Below are 22,686 nucleotides of genomic sequence, written 5' to 3'. Positions count from 1 at the left end.
TGATGACCATAGCTCTTTCAATTAGAACAATAAACCTGGCCTGACTGCCTTTCATAGCACACAGACCCATGATCAGGAAAAGGCTGCATAAAGAGGATGCACCTGGACAGACTTATTGACACAACCATAAACTGATTTGCATATTTCATGGCAAAGAAGTAACCACAGACACCATGTGTAAATCATATCTGGATCTACGTACTGGTCACAGAAAATTACCTGGTGTAAATGGTGTCTTCACTGCTTTGCACTTAACAAAGATGTACCAATTTTGTTAACTGGAGCTTTATGATTCCAGGCCTGTCCCAGCTGACCCACCCTCTAAAAAATGTATATAAGAACATATTTACAGCTCAGAAGAGTACCTTCAATCACATCTTACCTTTGACCCTGACGCTCAGCTTGGCACTGGGTGCTCCTGGACTGAGGTAGAGGTCATGCAGCTCATCCACTATTTGAGGGAGCTGTTCATCCTCCACCACTGATTCAAAGGCCTCTGTGTCTCTGTGCTCAGAGCTAGGCATTGCAATGAAGGACCACCACAGGTTTCAGGGAAACAGAAATAATATGTTTTTATGATCATTTAAAAGTTCTGGAATAGGGTTAAGTGAAATCATCCCTGGCATATTTAAGATAACACTGTACTGAATACGGAGGAAAGTGTAGCATCACAGCAGTGTCCACACAGTGCAAGATCTGACACACATCAGTCAAGAATAATGGTGCGTTACAGAAGTAGTTACAGAGTGAGAACTATCTATAAACTGATATGAGAAATATTCAGGACATTGCCATCAGCAGCGTCAGCAGGTACTGCACTAAAAAAAAGAGAGAACTGTCCATACACATCTCAGCAGGAGATCAGCCATGTCCTGCAGTAAGGAGATTTTCATTTTCCTGCTGAATGTGCTTCTCTGTTTGTCTGTTGAATGTGTGCATGTGCAGATGAAATACATCTGCTAAATGCTGCAAATGTTTTTTTTTGTCTATAAGTTAAATATACAACACTTGCCAGACACTCAATTCCCAATCTTTCATATTTAAGTCATCAAATCCAGAGGCATGCAGATGATAAACAATTTAATTTTACCTTGATACGTAGCCTTTAGCACTAACATAGGAGGACGTCTCTGTGGCATCGGCAGCAGTGTCATAGTCTGAGCTACAAGACACTGTAAGAATAGAATACATCTGTATTACTTTTCTATTTTCTATTTATATGGAGAAAATAGAATTCATACCTGAAGTTCAGATTGTCAAGATTTCAAATGGGAAATGATTCTCAGTTTGAGTTATATTAATCAGTTGGTGAGAAGGGTGTATTAGTTGAACACAGTCGACTACACACTAGATGACCATTATTAGTAATGTAGGTAATGGCACAGGTGCTTTACCAGTTGGGGAGAAGGCAAACACATGCATAAATAAAACCAGTCAAGGTACTAAACTATCACTGGTAAAAGAAAGTGGCAATTGCATGATCTTAGTGGGAGGCGGGTTTTCCAGACAGGATTAATTCAGAGATTATTTCTTCTGAGGACACTTTCTTTTAACAGTGTACTCACTTTCTACTCTAAGCTCCGCCTTGCTGGAAGTGATGCCACTGTCATTCTCAGCCACACAGCGGTACACCCCCATGTCTGACGGTCGGACAGCTGTAATGATCAACTGATGGCAGCCCTCCTGGTCTTCATTGATCATATAGTGGTCATCTTCTTCTAGTACTTTGCCATCTTTGAACCACCGTATGCTGGGAGGGGGCTTGCCGATGATCACACAGTCAAAGCTGACCGGGTACCCATCAGGTACCTCCTGGCTGTGGAGCTGCGTCAGGAAGACTGGGGCTGCTGTGAGCCCAAAGGTAGTGGTTGGGACATAGAAGGAATTAGGGACAAATCTGAGAGAACATGGCAATGCAGGAGCTCCACTTGCAAGGAGGAGCTGAAGTAACCCAAAAAATCTCATGCAGGAGAATATATAGATGATAGATCAGTGGACAACAAACAGACAACTGGTTCTAAAACATCAGGTAATATCACAAAACAACCATTCACTCATGCTCACACAGAAATCTTCCCTATTGCACCCTTCGGACCTAGAGGACACTGCAGTTATGTATAACACACACTACAACTGTGACACAACACCAAGTAAACTTGTCATACCTGGGGTTCCAGTCATGAAAGCAGGTAGCTGTCGATCCTGAGTTGGGGTTTGGGAGCCATCTTGGCTTAAACCCATCTTCATAATGCGCAGTTCTACCTTAGGTCCTGCTTCGAGAATAGTGGTTTCTATTGGCACGCCTTGCTCTGTGAACATTTGCTGGAAACGCTGGGATGCCACCTGAGCCTCACTGTGGGAGTCAAATCGGATGTAGATATACCTGTCGTCCTCACGGTATGAGTGTGGATCTGGAGGCTGAAGGTCGCCCTCATCAGCACTGACAAAGGGCTCCTCTTCCACATCTGGTGGAAGACGGGTACGAAGGAGCCTCCTCAATCTTTTGCTTGCCTGCCGTAGGGACTCATCCATTTCGCTGCCAGATGAACTCTCTGGCTCACTGTCTGCACTATAGCCGAGAGTGAGTGGACGGCGCCCAGATGACTCTCGCAATGATCCAACGGTCACTTTCCCACTGTGGGTTGCAACTCCAAACTTGTTTGTGACTTCACAGGTGTAGACACCAGTGTCTTTGGTCGTAGCAGCTGTCACGATCAAAGAGCAAGTGCCATCGTTGTAAATGTCAATATGGTAATGCTTGCCATCAGCAAGAGGTTCTCCATCTTTCAGCCAGCGAACCTTGTCTGGCTTTCCCTCTGTGACACATTCCAAATGAATCGTTCCATTAGGCTCTCTGGACTGGTCCTTGAAGACCTCCTTGAATGACGGTCGCATGTCTTTCCTGGCTTTGTAACCCTTGAAAGCTGCTTGGATCTTGATAGCAGCTTCCTGCAGATCTGACTCTTCCTCTTTGCTGACCTCTGTGGTCTGCACAATAGTCTGCTGCACTGACTCCTCTGTCTTTTGGAAATGTTCATAAAATTTTTTAGTGGAAAATGTTTCACTCTGACTATCCACTGTCAGGGCAGATTTACTGCTCTTCTTGAGGTAGGATACTAGATTTGTGGCCTTGCCTATTGACTCATCTTCAGAGCTGGTGTACAGACTCGGTTCTGGTTTGATATTTGCCATAAGCTCAGAAGTGCACTCCTTCCCCTTGATTTGCTCTTTATCTAGTTCTTTACCCACTTCATTTTGTGCCTTTTCTTTACCATCTTCTTCTGGCAGCTCTGAGATGGAGTCCAGTGTGGGTTCCCTGCTCATCCTTCGCTTTTTAGCCAGAGATTCCCATAAAGCATGGAGATCACCTTCAGAGGCAGACTCTGGGGGCAAACTAGGCTGGCCACCCTCCTCTTGCTGGAGCTGAGAAAAAATGCTGTCATCTCCTGCAGTCGAGGGAACAACCAGGTCAGTCTCAGTTACACACTCAGTCTACATTAACTTATATAAATCTAAGATTGGGATCAATATGAAAATATAACACTATTTATTAAAATAAGGGAATGAAATGACACAGAGAAAAACTGCAAATTAGCCCCTAAACAAGGCAGAATTATCAATGATTTATTTGTCATTCCTCAGTTATCTCAGCAATACTGCACTAATCATAACAAACCAGTTCCCTACTAGAGTCTGTTTCTCCCCTGTCATATGCAATCAAATAATCCACCCTTGCAACAATTTCACAAAGTCCTAGCCCATAATTGGTCAACACCATCAATGTTACGACCCATCCAGATGCTCTGAGTCCTGACCACAGCTGAACTTGAGATAAGACCAATTTATGCAACACTATGAATTCACAGGGTGAGTTGGTAAAGTGAGGTACCTTTGAGATTCAGGTTCATAGATGTCTCAGCCTCCTCTGAAGCCACACAAGTGTATACACCCTGATCAGCAGGCTGGACATCCTTAATGAGCAAAACCTGGGCTTTACCCTCTGTCACCACTTGGTACTTGGCTCCCATCTCAATCTCTCGATTATCTTTCAGCCATGTGACTGGTCTGTCCTCTGAAGAGAGCTCACACGCCACACGGGCCATCTTTCCTTTTTGGAGCTCAGAGCTGCAGAGCTTTTTGGTCACAGTAACTGGTGCTTCTGCAGGCCCAAAGGACAAAGAGGGTTGTTATAGTCTTCATAATGTGGGTTAGCACAGCCTGGCTAGGATGATCCTTTATGTGGCATGGCTGTATGCAAGGCTTGACCCAAAAAATTCTATTTGTATTGAAATATGCAAATCATTAGGTGTATGTGATTGGAGGACTATTGCTGTGACAAATAGGTTTCAGGTGGTCAATTTATTTACCCTTGACTGCTACAGGGAGCAACCATCATTCTTACATCAGTGCTATAATTATGTCAGTACTCTGTAGAATAATAACACACTTAAATGATGATACTGTTCATTTCTATCACTTGTTTTAGAGGAGTATAAGTTTCCATAGTGAGTCTTGGTTCCTCCTAAGATTTCTTCCTCCAGCCTCAAGGGAGTTTTTCCTTGACACTATCGCGTTTGACTGATTCACATGGTTATCTCTTGTTTTGATTATTAGTTCTGTAAAGCTGCTTTGTGACAACATCTGTAGTAAAAATTAATATACACCTAAATTATGATTTGACTTGAGATGCCACTTTGTTGCAGAAAAGTCTGTTTCAACCACAGAAAACAACTAGAGGTATCAAGAATTACTGGAACTAGATACAGAACAGTGTAAAGCACATTATCAAACCCTGGGCAAACAGTGGTGACCTTCCACTTCTTAGAATATATATTTGGTCAGGAAAAAACCCTGAATCCAATGACAAAAGGTTTTAAAACATCCAAAGTGTTCTCTTACCAAGCACAACAGTTTGAGGAAGCTGGACAGGATCACCTATGCCAGCGCAGTTAATCGCAGCCACACGGAATCTATAGCCTGATCCAGGGATGAGGTTTTCCACAAGAAACTCTGTGTTGCACACCAGCTCCGCATGACAGGGCAGCCAAAGAGCACTATCCACCTGCCGCATTTCCACCCTGTAGCCAAGGATCGGGCTTCCCCCGTCACTGAGAGGAGTGAACCAGGACAGAGTGACGGACGTTGGCCCCTTACTCACCAGCTCTGGATCCTCAGGGGGATCAGGTACCGCTACAAAACAACACAGTGCCTTAACAATTTGCAGCAACAACTTAAGAAGCACTTAAGAAGCAGTCAGTCATTTTACCTCAAACAACTGGCCAACAGTGTTCCACCCAGGACAGAGCATCTATCCATCACAGGATATCTTACACACTCACCCAGTCACTCATTCATTCACACCTGTGGACAATACCTCCCAGTCACTCACATGCACACCCAATCACACACACTCACACCTCTGGACAATGAAATTGTTCCACTTACCTACAGTGGTGAGCTTGGCCACTGAGATGGCATCCTGTGCAGCGAAAGTTATCTCCTGTGGGGGCTGAGCTGGGGCCTTTTTCAGGATCAGGCTGCACTTGCGTCCACTAATTTTCATGGCCCAAAGGTCATCCGGCTTTAGCTCAGAACCATTAGCGTACCAGGTCACATCCTTCTCCTGGACCAGGTCATTCAGAACACAGGTGAACTCCACCTGCTCGCCAGCAACAACGGTCTTATCCTCCAGGGGCTTCACCACCTCCAGCTGCCAGCCTAAGATCACAGTCAGAAACAGTGAAACACATATTGAGAAACACCCTCAATTTCCCCAAGGGGATTAATAAAGTAACATTCTGTTCCTCTCACTGTTCATCCCACTCCCCCTGTGAACTCTCCATACCTAGAACTGAAGGGTAATACCTAGAATATATTTGTCAGATCAAAAGCTGTTACACTTTTGCTCTTCTGCAAAGGCAAGTCAACATATGTGTTTACCATGGGCACATCTTAGAGAGGTGTACTGCATACAAGAGGGGCCTACACACTTCAGGAAATACAGTGCACCTGAGATCACTATAAAGTACTTGAAAAACACTTTGTCTTTTACCGTTTAAATGACTTAAAACGTAAAGGTTTTAGGACCAACCTTTGACTGAGAGCAGGGCAGATGTGGAAGCAGTGCCGGCGTGGAAGGTCACAGTCGAGTTAACACCGGCCCGTAATTCCTTCAACAGTAAAAGATGGCGACGTCCACTCTCGAAGGTAACAATTTCCACTTTGGACGACTCTTTCACTGGTTTCCCGTCGATCAACCATCTACAGTCCTTGCTCTCAGGGCGGGAAAGGGAGCACTCAAACAGAGCTTCTCCACCTTCTATGGTCTCCACATTCTCCAGGCCTTGAACGATGTCGATTGGTTTAGCTGCAGAACAGGTTTGAGACAGTTCTTTAGACCATGACTGCCAGACTAATTGCTTGTTATTTTGGACAATGTGTAAATGAGTTACTGCTGTCCCCCATCAGCAGGAAGCATGATTTTAAAGCGCCACTCAAAAGCAAAAGCTGCATCAAACTAATCTGTATTATCTTCATCTACAGAGTACGGTTGGCTTTACTCTGTCCTTAGGACACTCTCAGAATCATTCCTCAGACTTCACCTACACATTCCCTGTCTGACTATGGTTCGGAATATGATCATGCTGGCATCTTTTGGTTAAATCGCTGCTTCTCCCTGTGTCTTATTTGCGTTGTATTTGTCTTAGTGGTCTAGTATAAAACTATTAGTTAAAATGTTAGATTACCTTTATTTTGGTGACCACTTTGGAGACTGAGAGAGCCAGCTTTCACCTCTGCTGTTTGGCCCTGCTCACAGCTATCTGTGCTGTTCTGTATCCACATTATTTTTGTGTTTATGTGTTTGTTTTTTGGTGTTCTGTATGAGTAGTACAGTTTTGGGTTTGAAAATATGAATATATTACACTCATTGACAGAAAAAAACCTGCCTGCCGTTCTGTCTCAAGCAGGTATTTAAATGATTACAGGTGTAATGTGATCACATCCAGCTTCTGTTTGGGATCCAACGACGGTTGGACACTTTAATTGACACGTTGCCCAAAATATTGGTGTGATGAACCATTGCATACGACAGTTGAATTAGTCAAGAGACTAGATACAAGAGACATTAACAGCTCAGAGATATATGCAGGACATCCTGAGGCCACATGTCACCTCTCAGTATTTTAGCAGGATAATGCTCCCCCTAAACTTCAAGTGTTTCCCAAAAATGTGTCTGTCAGATTGGAACAAATTTTTGACACAGTCACCAGATTTAATGCCAATCAAGCATTTACGGGGCCAATAGGAATTGCAGCTTAGACAACCTATGAGTGCACAGGATCTACAGGCCCAGCTGCAACATCTGTAGGCAAATGTACAGTGGGATGCCATTTGGAAACCTTTACGACTCCATGTCCAACTGTATCTCATCTTGTATCCAGGCTAGAGGTGGCTTAACAGGGCACTAGAGCTTCCTTTCAACTGTACAGATTTCCCAAAAAAACATAATTTCACTATAATATTGTAATCACTTACATATGTCATCATTATATTCACACATATAGAGTGTCATTTAATTCCAACAACTGTTTCTTGGCACATTGTGTTTTTTTTCTTTTTTGGTCAATGAGTGTATTATTATTATTATTATTATTATTATTATTATAATTACTATTATGCAATATACTAGTCAGCTTAGGCAACTGTAACCTGATATCATCTGGACAGTTAGCATTCTCCTCCAAGTGTGTAAAACTGTCCACAGTGTTCTAAAAACCTCTACTGTGAATCCACTGGACTTGCATGAATGTCCTCAGAATTCATGCAGTGTCACTGTACATCCAATCTGAGTGCTACATTTTTTTAAAACCATGCTTATTACACATTGACAGTCATTGTTACTGACCCTTACATTCTGAGCTCATGGTTTACAAAACAATCTCACAATCCTCTTGCCCTTTTTGCCTAGATCCTGAGGCCAGAGTGCCAAAGTGAGTGTCAGTCCCTTATATTAATTCCCAGACAGAAATAACTCTCCTGTCTAAAGCATATTTCCCCTCATGGCTTTGGAGATCAGAATCATGATCTAGGCTTGAATAAATTGCAGGTGTGAGGTTGGGCAGCAGCTCACCTTGCACCCTCAGGTGCGCCTCAACACAGGTCCCTTCCGCCTCACAGGAGTATGTACCCATGTCCTGTTGAGTTACACGGCTAATGTACAACCGTGCTACGTTCCAGTCCTGCTCCACTACTACCCTGTGGCCGTCAGGTTTAACAGGCTGTCCATTTATCTTCCAAACGGCCCTGACTGGCCGTGAGTACTGGCAGATGAACTCTGCTGGCTGGTTCTCTGCTACCTGGAGGTCCTTCATGATACTGACCACCTCCACAGTGGGATCTATGGAGGGTGTGTGAAGTATGCAGCAGTAGAAAAGCAAAAGACAAGTTCAACTTGGTGAAAATGCATTTTGCAGAATGGCCAGGGGTAAATCTGCTCAGAGTGGTTAAATATTAGAAACGGGAGTCTTCCAAACCTCATGTCCATCACAGAGACAGGCATGCATCAAATAGTTACGCAAAAACTCCACCCACATTGGCTTAGACCAGGGTTAAACTGCACCAAAGCTTGGGCAACACAACCAAACATAAAGGAATGTGTTAAAATGGCTGGATCAGTGTTCAAAGTTCTCTAAGGCTGCTGTATGTCTAACGCTAGCCTAAAAGGGGGTTGAAAGAAAGTAGGGAATGGGCTAATCAAATATGCAGGACAACAAATGGACTACACTTACTGTACAACTAATGTGTACCTGTGTGGTCAGTGGAGCCCATGACTGATAGGTATAAGTCTACGGTGAGGCCAAGAATCTCTTTGAATGAACAGGAATCAGAATGTTAACCATGCACAGATCAGCAGCCAAGCAAAACACTCATTCGGCCTTCGGAGGGGGGCACAGACCCTTTTGTCAGCATCTGCTGCACTTCCAACCTCTATAGACAGAACACATCTAATGAAATGCTGAGTTGAATTTACTAATCATCCCTAAACCATAGAGGATGCAGCTGGTAACATACGCTGTGTGATCAAAGACCTGTCCCTTTATGCTCCTCTGAGGGGCTCTGTCCCCCTTCCTTTCTTCTTTTTACTTGGGAATGCTTCAGACAGCATGTATAATTTGATGGCATTCAGCTACAAGAGCATCAGAAGATACACTACTCCAAATTGTTGCAGTCGTGAAGTCTTGTTTAAAGGGTGTCTATGAGTTTTGGACATACAGCTTATCATCCAGTGAGCACTTGAGGTTCAACAGGTTTTCAAATTACAGTGATTTTAGGGTTTGGGATTCTGAATCCCCTCTTAATGGTAGGTCATAACCCCTATGTAGGAGGATTTGGGTCACCCACTACAGTATTCCTAAACAGCACTCTGGCAAAAGCACCCATGAATTTCCCAAAGCTGGACATACCTTACATAATCACAAAGGGTTTACACCAGTGGTCGCCAACCAGTCATCCCAGCCCTCTGAGCCGACATGACCCTAACCCTAACCCCTGCACACAGAAGAATTTGTTCTCCACACTAGTAAACACTAGGAGACCGTGAGCACACATGCCCTTCCTGTTTCACACCCAGCTCCCTTACCACCAGGCCATGACTGCCCTTATTACCTCTGTTTACTGTTTGAATAAAGCTTAATCAATTCTGTGATCTCAGTTCAGGAGTTCATAAAAGTAAAAAGTCGCTAGATTTAGTCAGTTTTTTTTTTCCTGACTATAAAGTCTCAAAAGTCACTAAATCTAGACACTAAATCACTTAGTTGACCACAATGAGCAGCGGTTTGAACCGGAACGTGACGTTTCTCAAGGTCAATAAGTCACAACCTCACAAGCGGATACCCTAGTGTTCTGTCGAAATGTGCTACCATAGTGTACTGTAGTACCTTAATAAAACAGTAGGTGGGATATTTGGATTGGATAAAAGAAGCATATCAAAAACGTTTCCCAACAGAAGTATAAGCAGGAGATATGCACAGCCTTATGCAGCCGTATGTGGGGGAAAATAAGGTAATTACCGTGATAATAAATTGTTTTTCATATTTGATTCAGCATGTACAGTTTGGAACACTGAGAGGAATAAGAGTAGGCTCAGATTATATAATGCACCAGAGGAAAATATATTTACCATGAAAACATTTAAATTGTAAGTCTAAGCATGCGCTGAGCTGCTAGAGGCAGGATATGTATCAATAGGTAGCACAACTGAATACTACAGCCCACACTCTGTACACTAATGACGTCAGTAACCTTTGAAATTTGTTCAGATTTCAAAGGTGATCTTATGTGTAAAAATGTTGGTGACCACTGGTTTACACAGACAGTGAAGCCAAATCTCTTTCACAACCTTTCACAAAAAGACAGAGGAGTATAAAATAAAGAAGGTGAACTAAACGTGTTTTCCCTCTGTCTCAAAACCCCAGCTCCCAAATATAAGCAACTTAGAATTAAAGGAGTTTTCTCCTCCACGCATCAGCCATCACCAGTTCCTCTAGTTAGCAAGGACTCCCCATGTCCGACACTTCCCCTTCCTTGAGAGCACGAGGAGCACATTCCAGCCCACGAATCTGTTCCCACTGCCGCTAACACAGCACCTCTGGACAGATCGCCACACTGTGAGTATAATGCAAACTGTCCAGATCTGCTATGTCAGTTAACAGACACATACTTTCGTCTGTGTGTGATAAGGGAAGAGGGAATAATGACATTACCTCCCTGCTTCCAGCTCAGGAAATCCATGGGTGCTTAGGTCAAACAAACCCAGCTTTTGAAGCAGATCTGCTGAGTACTAGTCTAGAACTCATCTCAAAGCTGCAGGTCCCAACAAAAGAGCTGCCCCCCCTCCACCCCAGGGCCAAGCCTCGGTGTGGTACCTTTCACTAACAGCCTCGCTGAGGACGTCAAGCTGCCCGTATTGAACAGGACGGTGCCAGAGTCATTTGGTGCGAGGTTCTTTAGGGTCAGGGTGTGGACATTGTCTTCACCCACCGAAATGACACTGAAGGGACTGTTGTCCAAGCGGGTGCCGTCCAGCCACCACTGGACTCTGCTTTTGGCCGGACGGGACAGCTGACAGGAGAACACAGCGTCCTCTCCCACAAACACATCAGTGCCCTTTATACCCGCCACTATCAGCACCTCCGCCTCTGCAGAGACCGCAGACTGAGATTAACACTACAGCATTCAGCATGTGCTCCTCCCCACCGCCTCTCCTTCACCAGCTCTCTAATCTTCACTCTCCTCCACCCGCTCTCTACCCTGAACAATCTCCTCTTAACACTTTCCTCCACCCGCTCTCTACTCTTCACACTCTCCTCCACCAGTTCTCTACTCTTCACACACTCCTCCAACCACTCTCTCCTCCACCCACTCTCTCCTCTTCACACTCTCCTCCACCCGCTTTCTCCTCTTCACACTCTCCTCCACCCGCTCCCTACTCTTCACACTCTCCTCCACCCGCTCCCTACTCTTCACACTCTCCTCCACCCACTCTCTCCCCTGAACACTCTCCTCCACCCGCTCTCTACTCTTCACACTCTCCTCCACCAGCTCTCTCCTCTTCACACTCTCCTGCACACACTCTCTCCTCTTCACACTCTTCTCCACCCGCTCTCTCCTCTTCACACTCTCCTCCACCCGCTCTCTGCACTTCACACTCTCCTCCACCCGCTCTCTGCACTTCACACTCTCCTCCACCAGCTCTCTCCTCTTCACACTCTCCTCCACCCGCTCTCTCCTCTTCACACTCTCCTCCACCAGCACTCTCCTCCACCCGCTCTCTACTCTTCACACTCTCCTCCACCCGCTCTCTACTCTTCACACTCTCCTCCACCCGCTGTCTACTATTCACACTCTTCTCCACCCGCTCTCTACTCTTCACACTCTTCTCCACCCGCTCTCTGCTCTTCACACTCTCCTCCACCAGCTCCTTACTCTTCACACACTCCTCCACCCGCTCCCTCCTCTTCATACTCTCCTCTACCCACTCTCTTCTCTTCACACTCTCCTCTACCCACTCTCTTCTCTTCACACTCTCCTCCACCCACTCTCTCCTCTTCACACTCTCCTCCACCCACTCTCTCCTCTTCACACTCTCCTCCACCCACTCTCTCCTCTTCACACTCTCCTCCACCAGCTGTCTTATCCTCACACTCTCCTCCACCTGCTCTCTCCTCTTCACACTCTCCTCCACCCACTTTTTACTCTTCACACTCTCCTCCACCAGCTGTCTTATCCTCACACTCTCCTCCACCTGCTCTCTCCTCTTCACACTCTCTTCCACCTGCTCTCTCCTCTTCACACTCTCCTCCACCCGCTCCCTACTCTTCACACTCTCCTCCACCCGCTCCCTACTCTTCACACTCTCCTCCACCCGCTCTCTCCTCTTCACACTCTCCTCCACCCGCTCTCTGCACTTCACACTCTCCTCCACCAGCTCTCTCCTTTTCACACTCTCCTCCACCCGCTCTCTACTCTTCACACTCTTCTCCACCAGCTCTCTACTCTTCACACTTTGCTCCACCTGCTTTCTACAATTCACACTCTCCTCCACCCACTCTCTCCTCTTCACACTCTCCTCCACCCACTCTTTACTCTTCACACTCTCCTCCACCCACTCTTTACTCTTCACACTCTCCTCCACCAGCTGTCTTATCCTCACACTCTCCTCCACCTGTTCTCTCCTCTTCACACTCTCCTCCACCCACCCTTTACTCTTCACACTCTCCTCCACCAGCTGTCTTATCCTCACACTCTCCTCCACCAGCTCTCTCTTCTTCACACTCTCCTCCACCCAGTCTCTCCTCTTCATACTCTTCTCCACCCGCTCTCTCCTCTTCACACTCTCCTCCACCCGCTTTCTACAATTCACACTCTCCTCCACCCGCTCTCTACTCTTAACACTCTCCTCGACCTGCTCTCTACTCTTCACCCTGTCCTCCACCCGCTTTCTACTATTTACACTCTTCTCCACCTGCTCTCTACTCTTCACACTCTCCTCTACCTGCTCTCTACTCTTCACACTCTCCTCCACCCGCTCTCTCCCCTGAACACTCTCCTCCACCCGCTCTCTGCTCTTCACACACTCCTCCACCTGCTCTCTCTCCCCTTCACACTCTCCTCCACCCCCTCTCTACTCTTCACATTCTTCTCCACCCACTCTCTCCTCTTCACATTCTTCTCCACCCGTTCTCTACTCTTCACACTCTCTTCCACCCGCTCTCTCCTCTTCACACTTTCCTCCACCCACTCTCTACTCTTCACACTCTCCTCCACCAGCTCTTTGCACTTCACACTCTCCTCCACCAGCTCCCTTTTCGTCACTCTCTCCTCCATCTGCTCTCTGCTCTTCATACTCTCCTCCACCCGCTCTCTCTCCCCTGAACACTCTCCTCCACCAGCTCTGTACTCTTCACACTCTCCTCCACCCGCTCTCTCCTCTTCACACTCTCCTTCACCAGCTCTCTACTCTTCACACTCTCCTCCACCCGCTCTCTACCGTTCACACACTCTTCCACCCACTCTCTCCCTGAACATGCTTTTCCACCCGCTCTCTCCTCTGAACATTCTTCTCCACCCACTCTCTCCTCTTCACATTCTTCTCCACCCGTTCTCTACTCTTCACACTCTCTTCCACCCGCTCTCTCCTCTTCACACTTTCCTCCACCCACTCTCTACTCTTCACACTCTCCTCCACCAGCTCTTTGCACTTCACACTCTCCTCCACCAGCTCCCTTTTCGTCACTCTCTCCTCCATCTGCTCTCTGCTCTTCATACTCTCCTCCACCCGCTCTCTCTCCCCTGAACACTCTCCTCCACCAGCTCTGTACTCTTCACACTCTCCTCCACCCGCTCTCTCCTCTTCACACTCTCCTTCACCAGCTCTCTACTCTTCACACTCTCCTCCACCCGCTCTCTACCGTTCACACACTCTTCCACCCACTCTCTCCCTGAACATGCTTTTCCACCCGCTCTCTCCTCTGAACATTCTCCTCCACCAGCTCTCTCCTTGAACACTCTCCTCCACCCGCTCTCTGCACTTCACACTCTCCTCTACCAGCTCTCTCTTCTTCACATTCTCCTCCACCCGCTCTCTTCTCTTCACACTCTTCTCCACCTGCTTTCTCCTCTGAACACTCTCCTCCACCAGTTCCCTACTCTTCACACTCTCCTCCACCCGCTCTCTCCTCTTCACACTCTCCTCCACCCGCTTTCTGCTCTTCACACTCTCCTCCACTCACTCTACACATCAAACTGAACTCTCTCCTTCACTGTCTCCTTCCCCCACTCTCTCCTCTGAACATTCTTCTCCACCTGCTCTCTTCTCTGAACACTCTCCTCCACCCGCTCTCTCCTCTTCACACTCTCCTCCACCTGCTCTCTACTCTTCACACTCTCCTCCACCTGCTCTCTCCTCTTCACACTCTCCTCCACCTGCTCTCTCCTCTGAACACTCTCCTCTACCTGCTCTCTCCTCTGAACACTCTCCTCCACCTGCTGTCTCTCATAAACACTCTCCTCCACACACTCCATACACACAGTCAACTTGGCAGTTCATGTAGAAACAATGTTAATCTTATGGCAGACCATTTCGAGGAAGACACTGTAAATACTGCAGTGAAACCTTAGAAATGAAAACTGGATTTTGAAAATGTGTTGGACTCATTGTTGCAAAATTGTTGAACTTTCATGCTCAAATCTCTGTCTGATTCCTATCAGCTCCTCCACAGCTCCTCCACAATAAACTACAGTTCGAAGGGATTTACCAATCCTTTGACACAGGAGGCACTCCCTTGCTGGTTACTTTAGAGATATTCTTAGGAATTAAAAGCCTATGGTTTAGGACTTGGATAAAGACCCGTCTGTTAAAGAGTTTGGTTCATATGTAGGTGGCCTTTTAACCCTGAAAATACCAGTGCGCTTATATATAGAACAGAATTCATTACCTTGCACTGATACAGAGGCTGTGGTCAACTGGTCTCCAGCATCACAAGTGTAATAGCCACTGTCCCCTGGTTCCAGCTCATGGATGTGGAGCTCTTGTACACATCCATTCTGTCTGAGCTCATACTTTTTCCCATCCTGCAGCACCACTCCTCCTTTGCGCCACTCGACTTTGACTTTGGGTTTGGAAAGCTCACAAATCAAGGTAATGGTGTCTCCTTCCACTGCGTCCTGGTTCTGTAATTCTCTGCGGAAGAACGCTGGCAATCCTGATGACAGTGGAAGAACAGCAACAAAGAACATCAGAGAAAAAAAAAAAAAGCCAAACGCTTCATTGGGTCATCTACAAATCCTCTCTGATTCAAGACGAGAGGATAAGTATCAGAAAGAGGGAGGAGAAAGAAGGTAACTGAAGCCAGTCTGGCCTTTTTTCACCCAGTCCAGATGGCTGCTGCTGAAATCTTGCTTTACCTCTTACAATAAGAGTGGCGCTGCTTTCAGCGTCTTCCGTCCTGCACGTGTACACTCCTGAATCCGATTCTGCCACCTTAAGGATACGCAGCTGGTGGACGGCTCTGTCGATGTAGAGCAGGTGCCTTTCCCCCGCCTTAATCATCACCTCATTTCTGTACCAGGTGACGGAGGCCGCAGGGCTGGTGGTCATGCAGGACAGTGTAACTGTCTCTCCCTCTTTGGCCGTTACGTCCAGAGGTTTCTCTAAGAACAGGACTATAAACAGGAGAAACCCAGACCTAAGATCTACTGCATCTTCATCATCATCCTCATGTCTATACAAAATCTGATTTATCATCTGATTTTATTGCAAGAGTCACTCACTACTTTCCTTAATAAAATGTATAAGAAACATGTCATTGTTCTTGAAACTGGAATATCTCTAAACTGTAAGCAGTAGTCGCTGCAGGAGAGTCTTGCTTAAACTACCCAGGATTCACAACGAGAAGAACACCACCTGCCTTACGTTAACACAATGATGGTGAGATGGAATTAACTTGAATATTTATTGCATATATTTCAGCATCTAAATTAGTTATTTTAAATTGCGCTGCCTTCTCTGTGAACTCTGAGCTTGCTAGTCAAGGATGTCAAGGATGGTCACCCATTGTGGAGTCTTTAAAAAAAAAAAAGGTGTTGTTGGAACTCTCTTTCTGCAGCGTCCATTCTCCCATCATTTTAAGCCTGATTTTTATATACATCAAACATCCACAAAATTAATCACTGCCAGCTGAAGTGAGCAACACTGATGACCTGGCTACAGCGCCCCCTGTGGAGGTACGGGGTGGAATATCAGGCAGAAATGGTCAGTGTAAGGGCCGAGAGCCACACTGTGATCGTCATACTGTTGTGTTCAGAGTGTCTTCAGAACTTCAGTCCTGTGGGGTGTTCCCGGTGTGCAGCGGTCAGTACCAACCCAAAGTTTTCAGAGGAAGGACGAGTGGCCACAGGGTCCAGGGCCCAAGTCTCACTGATGGAGAAGGGAGTGAATGTGAGAGTCCGATCTCAGAGTAGAGGTACTGCAACACACACCGGATCAGAACACACATCACTAAAAGAGTTAACACTGCTCTGATAGAACCGGGTCAGAACACGCACCGCTGAAAGAGTTAACACTGCTCTGATAGAACCAGGTGAGAACATGCACCGCTGAAAGAGTTAATGCCGCTATGCTAGAACCGGGTCAGAAGACGCACTGCTGAAAGAGTTAATGCCGCTATGCTAGAACCGGGTCAGAACACGCACCGCTAAAAGAGTTAACGGCTCTCTGATAGAACCGGGTCAGAACACGCACCACTGAAAGAGTTTACACTGCTCTGATAGAACCGGGTCAGAACACGCACCGCTAAAAGAGTTAACGCCGCTCTGCTAGAACCGGGTCAGAAGATGCACTGCTGAAAGAGTTCATGCCGCTCTGCTAGAACCGGGTCAGAAGATGCACTGCTGAAAGAGTTCATGCCGCTCTGCTAGAACCGGGTCAGAACACACACCGCTGAAGGGTTAACTCTGCTCTGATAGAACCGGGTCAGAACAAGCGTCGTTGAAAGAGTTATCTTCACTCTGACAGAACCGGGTCAGAACACATGCCACTGAAAGAGTTAACTTTGTTCTGATAGAACCGGGTCAGGACACGGGCCACTGAACGAGTTAATTCTGCTTTGATAGAACCTGGTCAGAACACGCACCACTGAAAGAGTTAATTCTGCTTTGATAGAACCGGGTCAGAACACGCATTGCTGAAAAAGTTAACTCTGCTTTGATAGAATCGGGTCAGAACACGCACCGCTCAAAGAGTTAACTCTGCTTTCATAGAACCAGGTCAGAACACACACCACTGAAAGAGTTAACGCCGCCCTGACAGAACCGGGTCAGAACACACACAGCTGAAAGAGTTAACTCTGCTCTGACAGAACCAGGTCAGTGCAGGTCACTGTGGATGGGGCTGAGTGACCACACTGACCCCTTCACTCCCTCCAATATTAGTGAGCCTTGTGCTGCCTTTTCTTGGTCCACTTTGTGTTGGTACTGACCACTGCACACTGGGTACACCCCGCAAAACCTGAGCTTTGCAGACACTCTGACCACAACATTAAGATCACAGTGTGACCCTCAGATCCTTACACTGACCATTTCTCCTGCTTCAATATCAACTTCAAGAACAGATCGTTCACTCTCTGCCTGATATACCACCTCCATCAACAGGAACCACTATTCCCACTGTTCTGTATTTCAATCCCTCTACTGTCCACAGGAGGGCACTAACACACAATTCAAAAATATAATAATAATAAAACATTACAAATGAAGCACTAAATTTCCTCCTGAGTGTTCTCAATCATAGATGCACCAGTGAGCCATTATGGAGACGAACAGCAAAACTGGACAAGGCATGATATGAAAGCCACATGAAGCATACCATGAGAGCACAGCTGGACAGTGACAAAATGATGCTGGCAGCTGATGAGCATTGGACGCCATGTAAGCTTCCTTTACCTTTGGGTTTCTCCTGCACCACCAAGCAGGCCAAGCTCTTTTCGCAGCCCACCACGAAGGCCACGTCTCCTGAATCATCGGGAGTGACCATTTTCAGGACCAGGCTGTGCTCCCTCCCTCGGCAGCTGATCTGATTCAGGTCGTTATGTTGGAGGAGGTTGGAGCCTAGCCACCACTCTGCGTGGGCTACCCCGGCCTTGGAGACCTCACAGTGGAACACTGCGTCCTCGCCAGACGTCACTGTGACATCCTGCAGTTCTCTGGTGATGAGCACATGTTCTATACGAGGAGAGAAGAGGCAGAGAGCCGACTCTTCCGAGGGAGCAGGGAGAAAGTGTATGGTTCTAACATCATAGGTTAAAGTCAACGTGAACCTACAGCATTCTGAACTGTCCCCTGGTACAGCGAAGGGTTAAAGCATGGGTTAATGTTATTGTCCCCCACCTGCGGGGTCACGGGGATGAAACCAGAGATCAGAAGAGGTTTTAAGTGCAAGAAAAAAACCCTGATTCTGAAGGTCACTGCAGAGCAGGACCGATGTGACACAGTTCTCAAAGCAACACTAGGTAGCATTTTTACTTTAAAATTCCAGTTTTAAAATCATCGTGATGCTCCGCTGAGCTGTAACTGGGAGGACCGAGCCTCTGTCGTTGATGCTCTGGTGAAACCACCCCCTCCCCCTTGGTTTCAGGACAGTGCATAACACTCTACAACTGTAGGGGAGCCCAGGAGCAAACATACCTAATCTCACCTAGTGTTGCTTTAATGTGACCAGGGTCACGAACTAAAAGACAGCTCAGATTTCAAACTGCGTTTGGAAGCTAAGGCAATGATACTTTAGAACCAGTGTATACACACCAATCAGCCACAACATTAAAATCATACCCTTCTTCTACACTCACTGTCCACTCTGTTGTTCTACAGTTACAGACTGTAGTCCACCTGTTGTGGCACTGGGTAGTGTGTGCGCTTTTGCTTTGGTGGCATTACCCTGGTTTAACAACTCCAACGGCACTGTTGTGTCTCAGTTCCAGTGTCACTGCAGCACTGAGAATGATCCACCACCCAAACCAGTCCTGCTCTGTGGGGGTCTATTTCAGAACAGGGTATGCGGAGCAACAGATGGACTACAGCCTGTAATTGCAGAACTACAGAGTGACCGCTGTGGTCCGTGGAGCTGAGAGAATGCGAGAGTGGGTGAATGTTATGGCTGATCAGCATGTGTAAATGGACCTCTGAAGAGAAACCAAGCTAGTTACCTCTGACAGTCAATGTGGCTTTGCTTTGTTTGTCTCCTAGTTCACACACGTATTCACCAGCATCTTCCAGCGATAACCTGCAGATCTCCAGAGTGTGGGCTGCACATTTCTTCTGGATAGAATACTTTCCTCCATGAGACAGAACTTTCCTGCCCTTCTTCCAGGTCACAGGGGCATCAGGGACAGACGTTTCACAACTTAGAATCACACTGTCTCCTTCTGCCGCCTCTTGGCTCTTTAACTCTTTGGTGAAGGACACCACGGGGATGGCTAGTGGGACAGAGTGAGATACAGAACAGAAGGTGGATGAGACACACACAGGGCCTGACAATAGATATAAAACCCTTCACATGAAAACAGAGCCTTCTCTAAATACATTCTTATCCACTTCAGTGTTAACATGAGCTACTGAAGGTTCACTTCTCTTTCCTTAAAGGGCCTTTTTTCTATATTGTTTAAATGAGGCTGCAGCAGGTAGTGTCTCTGTCACAGCTCCAGAGACCTGTAGGTTGTGGGTTCGAGCCCTGCTCCTGGTGTCTGTGAGCAGTGTCGTGTGTTCTCTCTGTGTCTGCGTGGGTTTCCTCCGGGTGACTGTCTGTGAGCAGTGTCGTGTGTTCTCTCTGTGTCTGCGTGGGTTTCCTCCGGGTGACTGTCTGTGAGGAGTGTGGTGTGTTCTCCCTGTGTCTGCGTGGGTTTCCTCCGGGTGACTGTCTGTGAGGAGTGTGGTGTGTTCTCTCTGTGTCTGCGTGGGTTTCCTTCGGGTGACTGTCTGTGAGCAGTGTCGTGTGTTCTCTCTGTGTCTGCGTGGGTTTCCTCCGGGTGACTGTCTGTGAGGAGTGTGGTGTGTTCTCCCTGTGTCTGTGTGGGTTTCCTCCGGGTGACTGTCTGTGAGGAGTGTGGTGTGTTCTCTCTGTGTCTGCGTGGGTTTCCTTCGGGTGACTGTCTGTGAGGAGTGTGGTGTGTTCTCCCTGTGTCTGCGTGGGTTTCCTTCGGGTGCTCTGCTTTCCTCCATGCTCCAAAAACACACGTTGGAGACTCAAAAGTGTCCGTAGGTGTGAGTGTGTGAGTGTGTGTCGCCCTGTGAAGGACTGGCGCCCCCTCCAGGGTGTGTTCCTGTCTTGCTCCCAGTGATTCCGTGTAGGCTCTGGACCCACCGTCGCCCTGAACTGGGTAAGGGTTATAGACAATGAATGAATGAATGAAAAATGTTTAAATGGATAAAAAACTTTAAATCAAGCGATGGATTTTTAAACCTTTAAAAGGTTCCTCAGAATCACACATCTCTTTAAAAAACATGGTTCTTTGTGGATCCAAAAGTGTTTCTTTTACAGCCTCGCCAATGGACCCTTTGTAGCATCTTTAATTTTTAAGATTGCACTGTAATCCACACACAACAGTGAATATATAAGGAGCTGTTGCGCAGTGGTTGCATGTTTTTTTATGTGTAACCACATAGTGCTAGGGACAATATAAAGTGAGACCCTAACTTCTCCACACACATTTACAAGGCTTCAAAGACTGGACTGTGCCTGGACGCCACACAAACATCAAGCTATGAGCCCACTGCACACACAACGAGCCTTCACAGAGCGTAGTTGTGTTTTCTTTATATTTTAGACTGTCAACAGGATGGAACCTGGACATCCCTTGTGGAGAATTCTTGGTTAACTGGGGGTAAATGAATGACTGAGTGAGTGAATGAGTTAAAATCCATTTCAGTGAGGTACTTCACATCTAAAAATCTGAGACACATATTTAAGAAGAAATAATGTAAAGTGTGTTTAAACCCTGGAGTCACACCTGGTTCTGAACATGTGCCTCTCTCATATCAGAAGTCTTAGGGATCACTAACGTATGACACAATCTATTTCTGAACTACATTCAATCCTGAGGATCCAGCAGCAGCAGCCTTTACCTATTAAATATGAACTGCTCCAGTCAGAGAGTCAGTGCGTGGGGGTACGCTGTGATGTTTGCTGAAAGGTGTGACGAAGTTAGGAACAGGACTAAGATGCAGTGAGACCAAATCACAACAAGGGCCTTAAAACACCTACGAGGAAGCTAGAAGAGGTGTGATGTAAAATAAAACACTCACAATTTACTTCCAATTTTCCAAGTGTTCTCCAAAGTCTGCTCAAACAAACTCTTTATCTTCATAAAGAGTTCTTCTACAAATAGGAAACAATGAAACAAAACGACAGAAAGAACAGAGACCTGTAGAGGACTCTACCTTTCACTGTGAGACAAGCAAAAGAGGTGTGGGCCCTGACGTGGAAGGCCACGGTGCCCGAATCTTTCTGAGTGACTTTCCTCAGGGTGAGGGTGTGTCGTTTTCCCTCCATACGGATTTCGTTCATCTCGTTGTTTTGGAGAGGGACATCCTGAAGAACCCACTTTACATCTTTACACTGCTCTTGAGACACAAAACACTCAAAGGACACATCATCGCCTTCGTTAACAATGCGGCTGTTCAGTCCAGACTCGATGGTTACGTCCAGTTCTGTTTAACACAGTACGACATGGTGAGCAGAGTTCTGAGTACATTCAGGACAGATGAAGTTAGTTAAAGTGCACGGGAAAGTGAAGAAGGTCCAGAACAGGCAACAGAGATGATAGGAAGTGCAATGGGTCTCAAATCAAATTGGAATGAATTAAGAAAGAATGGGCTTTTAGAAAAAGTTTGGAATGAAAGTAAGTAAAAAAAAAAGGGACAGTGAGGAGAGTATTGGTTGCATGCAGCAGAATGTGGGATAGAAAGGAGTGACTGAATGGATGACCGGTGCATGCTGAAGTCGTTTCTCTTCCTACCCTTTACAGTGAGAGAGGCAGAAGTCGTTTCATGGCCGGAATCACAGGAGTACTCTCCAGAGTCTGCTTCCTGTAGCCCATAGATCACCAGCTCCACTAGTACTCCGTCTTGTTTTAACTGGTGCTTACTACTGGACTCTAGGACCCTGTTCCCTTTCCTCCACACAACAGAAGCTCCGGGTTTAGTGAGCTCACATCGAAACGTGGCATTTTCCCCAACTTCTGCCTCCAGCTTTTTCAGAGGGGTCTTAAACAGAACCGGTAGAGCTGCAAAGTGAAGGTCAGGGTCATGGTCAGGGTGAAGGACACTGTGAAATCCCTTATAGCAAACAAGATTGACCTCAGTCCTACCCTGTACTTTCAGGCTTGCAGTGCTTTGAACATCGCCGCTGTCACATGTGTACTCTCCCGAATCCTCAGGCTCAAGGTCATGGATGACCAACTGGACATGCTGGCCATCTTGCTTAAACTTATATTTGGCACAAGGGCAAAGTTCTACTTCACCTTTCTGCCACTTAATGGCTGTGCTTGGTTTAGAAAGCTCACAGCACCAGCAAACACTGTCTCCCTCCATTGCCTGCTGGTTCCTCAGCTCCTGAATGAAGACCACTGGCAGAGC

General features: G+C 46.5%; 1 protein-coding gene across 1 annotated transcript in view; it reads right to left on the bottom strand.

Moving 5' to 3' along the window:
• obscnb (obscurin, cytoskeletal calmodulin and titin-interacting RhoGEF b) overlaps nucleotides 1-22,686 on the bottom strand; it is a 128,383-nt gene that overhangs the window by 37,099 nt on the left and 68,598 nt on the right. Inside the window, 16 exon segments of the mRNA XM_066682573.1 lie at nucleotides 383-516; nucleotides 1,091-1,172; nucleotides 1,566-1,847; nucleotides 2,166-3,446; nucleotides 3,890-4,159; nucleotides 4,900-5,190; nucleotides 5,446-5,718; nucleotides 6,092-6,367; nucleotides 8,132-8,398; nucleotides 10,926-11,198; nucleotides 14,997-15,263; nucleotides 18,001-18,279; nucleotides 19,260-19,529; nucleotides 21,490-21,759; nucleotides 22,068-22,334; nucleotides 22,419-22,685. Coding sequence (XP_066538670.1) covers nucleotides 383-516; nucleotides 1,091-1,172; nucleotides 1,566-1,847; nucleotides 2,166-3,446; nucleotides 3,890-4,159; nucleotides 4,900-5,190; nucleotides 5,446-5,718; nucleotides 6,092-6,367; nucleotides 8,132-8,398; nucleotides 10,926-11,198; nucleotides 14,997-15,263; nucleotides 18,001-18,279; nucleotides 19,260-19,529; nucleotides 21,490-21,759; nucleotides 22,068-22,334; nucleotides 22,419-22,685 — 5,049 coding nt within the window.

The sequence above is a fragment of the Hoplias malabaricus genome, chromosome 10, assembly GCF_029633855.1.
Source record: "Hoplias malabaricus isolate fHopMal1 chromosome 10, fHopMal1.hap1, whole genome shotgun sequence".
Taxonomy (NCBI): domain Eukaryota; kingdom Metazoa; phylum Chordata; class Actinopteri; order Characiformes; family Erythrinidae; genus Hoplias; species Hoplias malabaricus.
The sequence above is the reverse complement of the archived record's forward strand: the minus strand, read 5'-3'. Positions and strand labels throughout refer to the sequence as shown.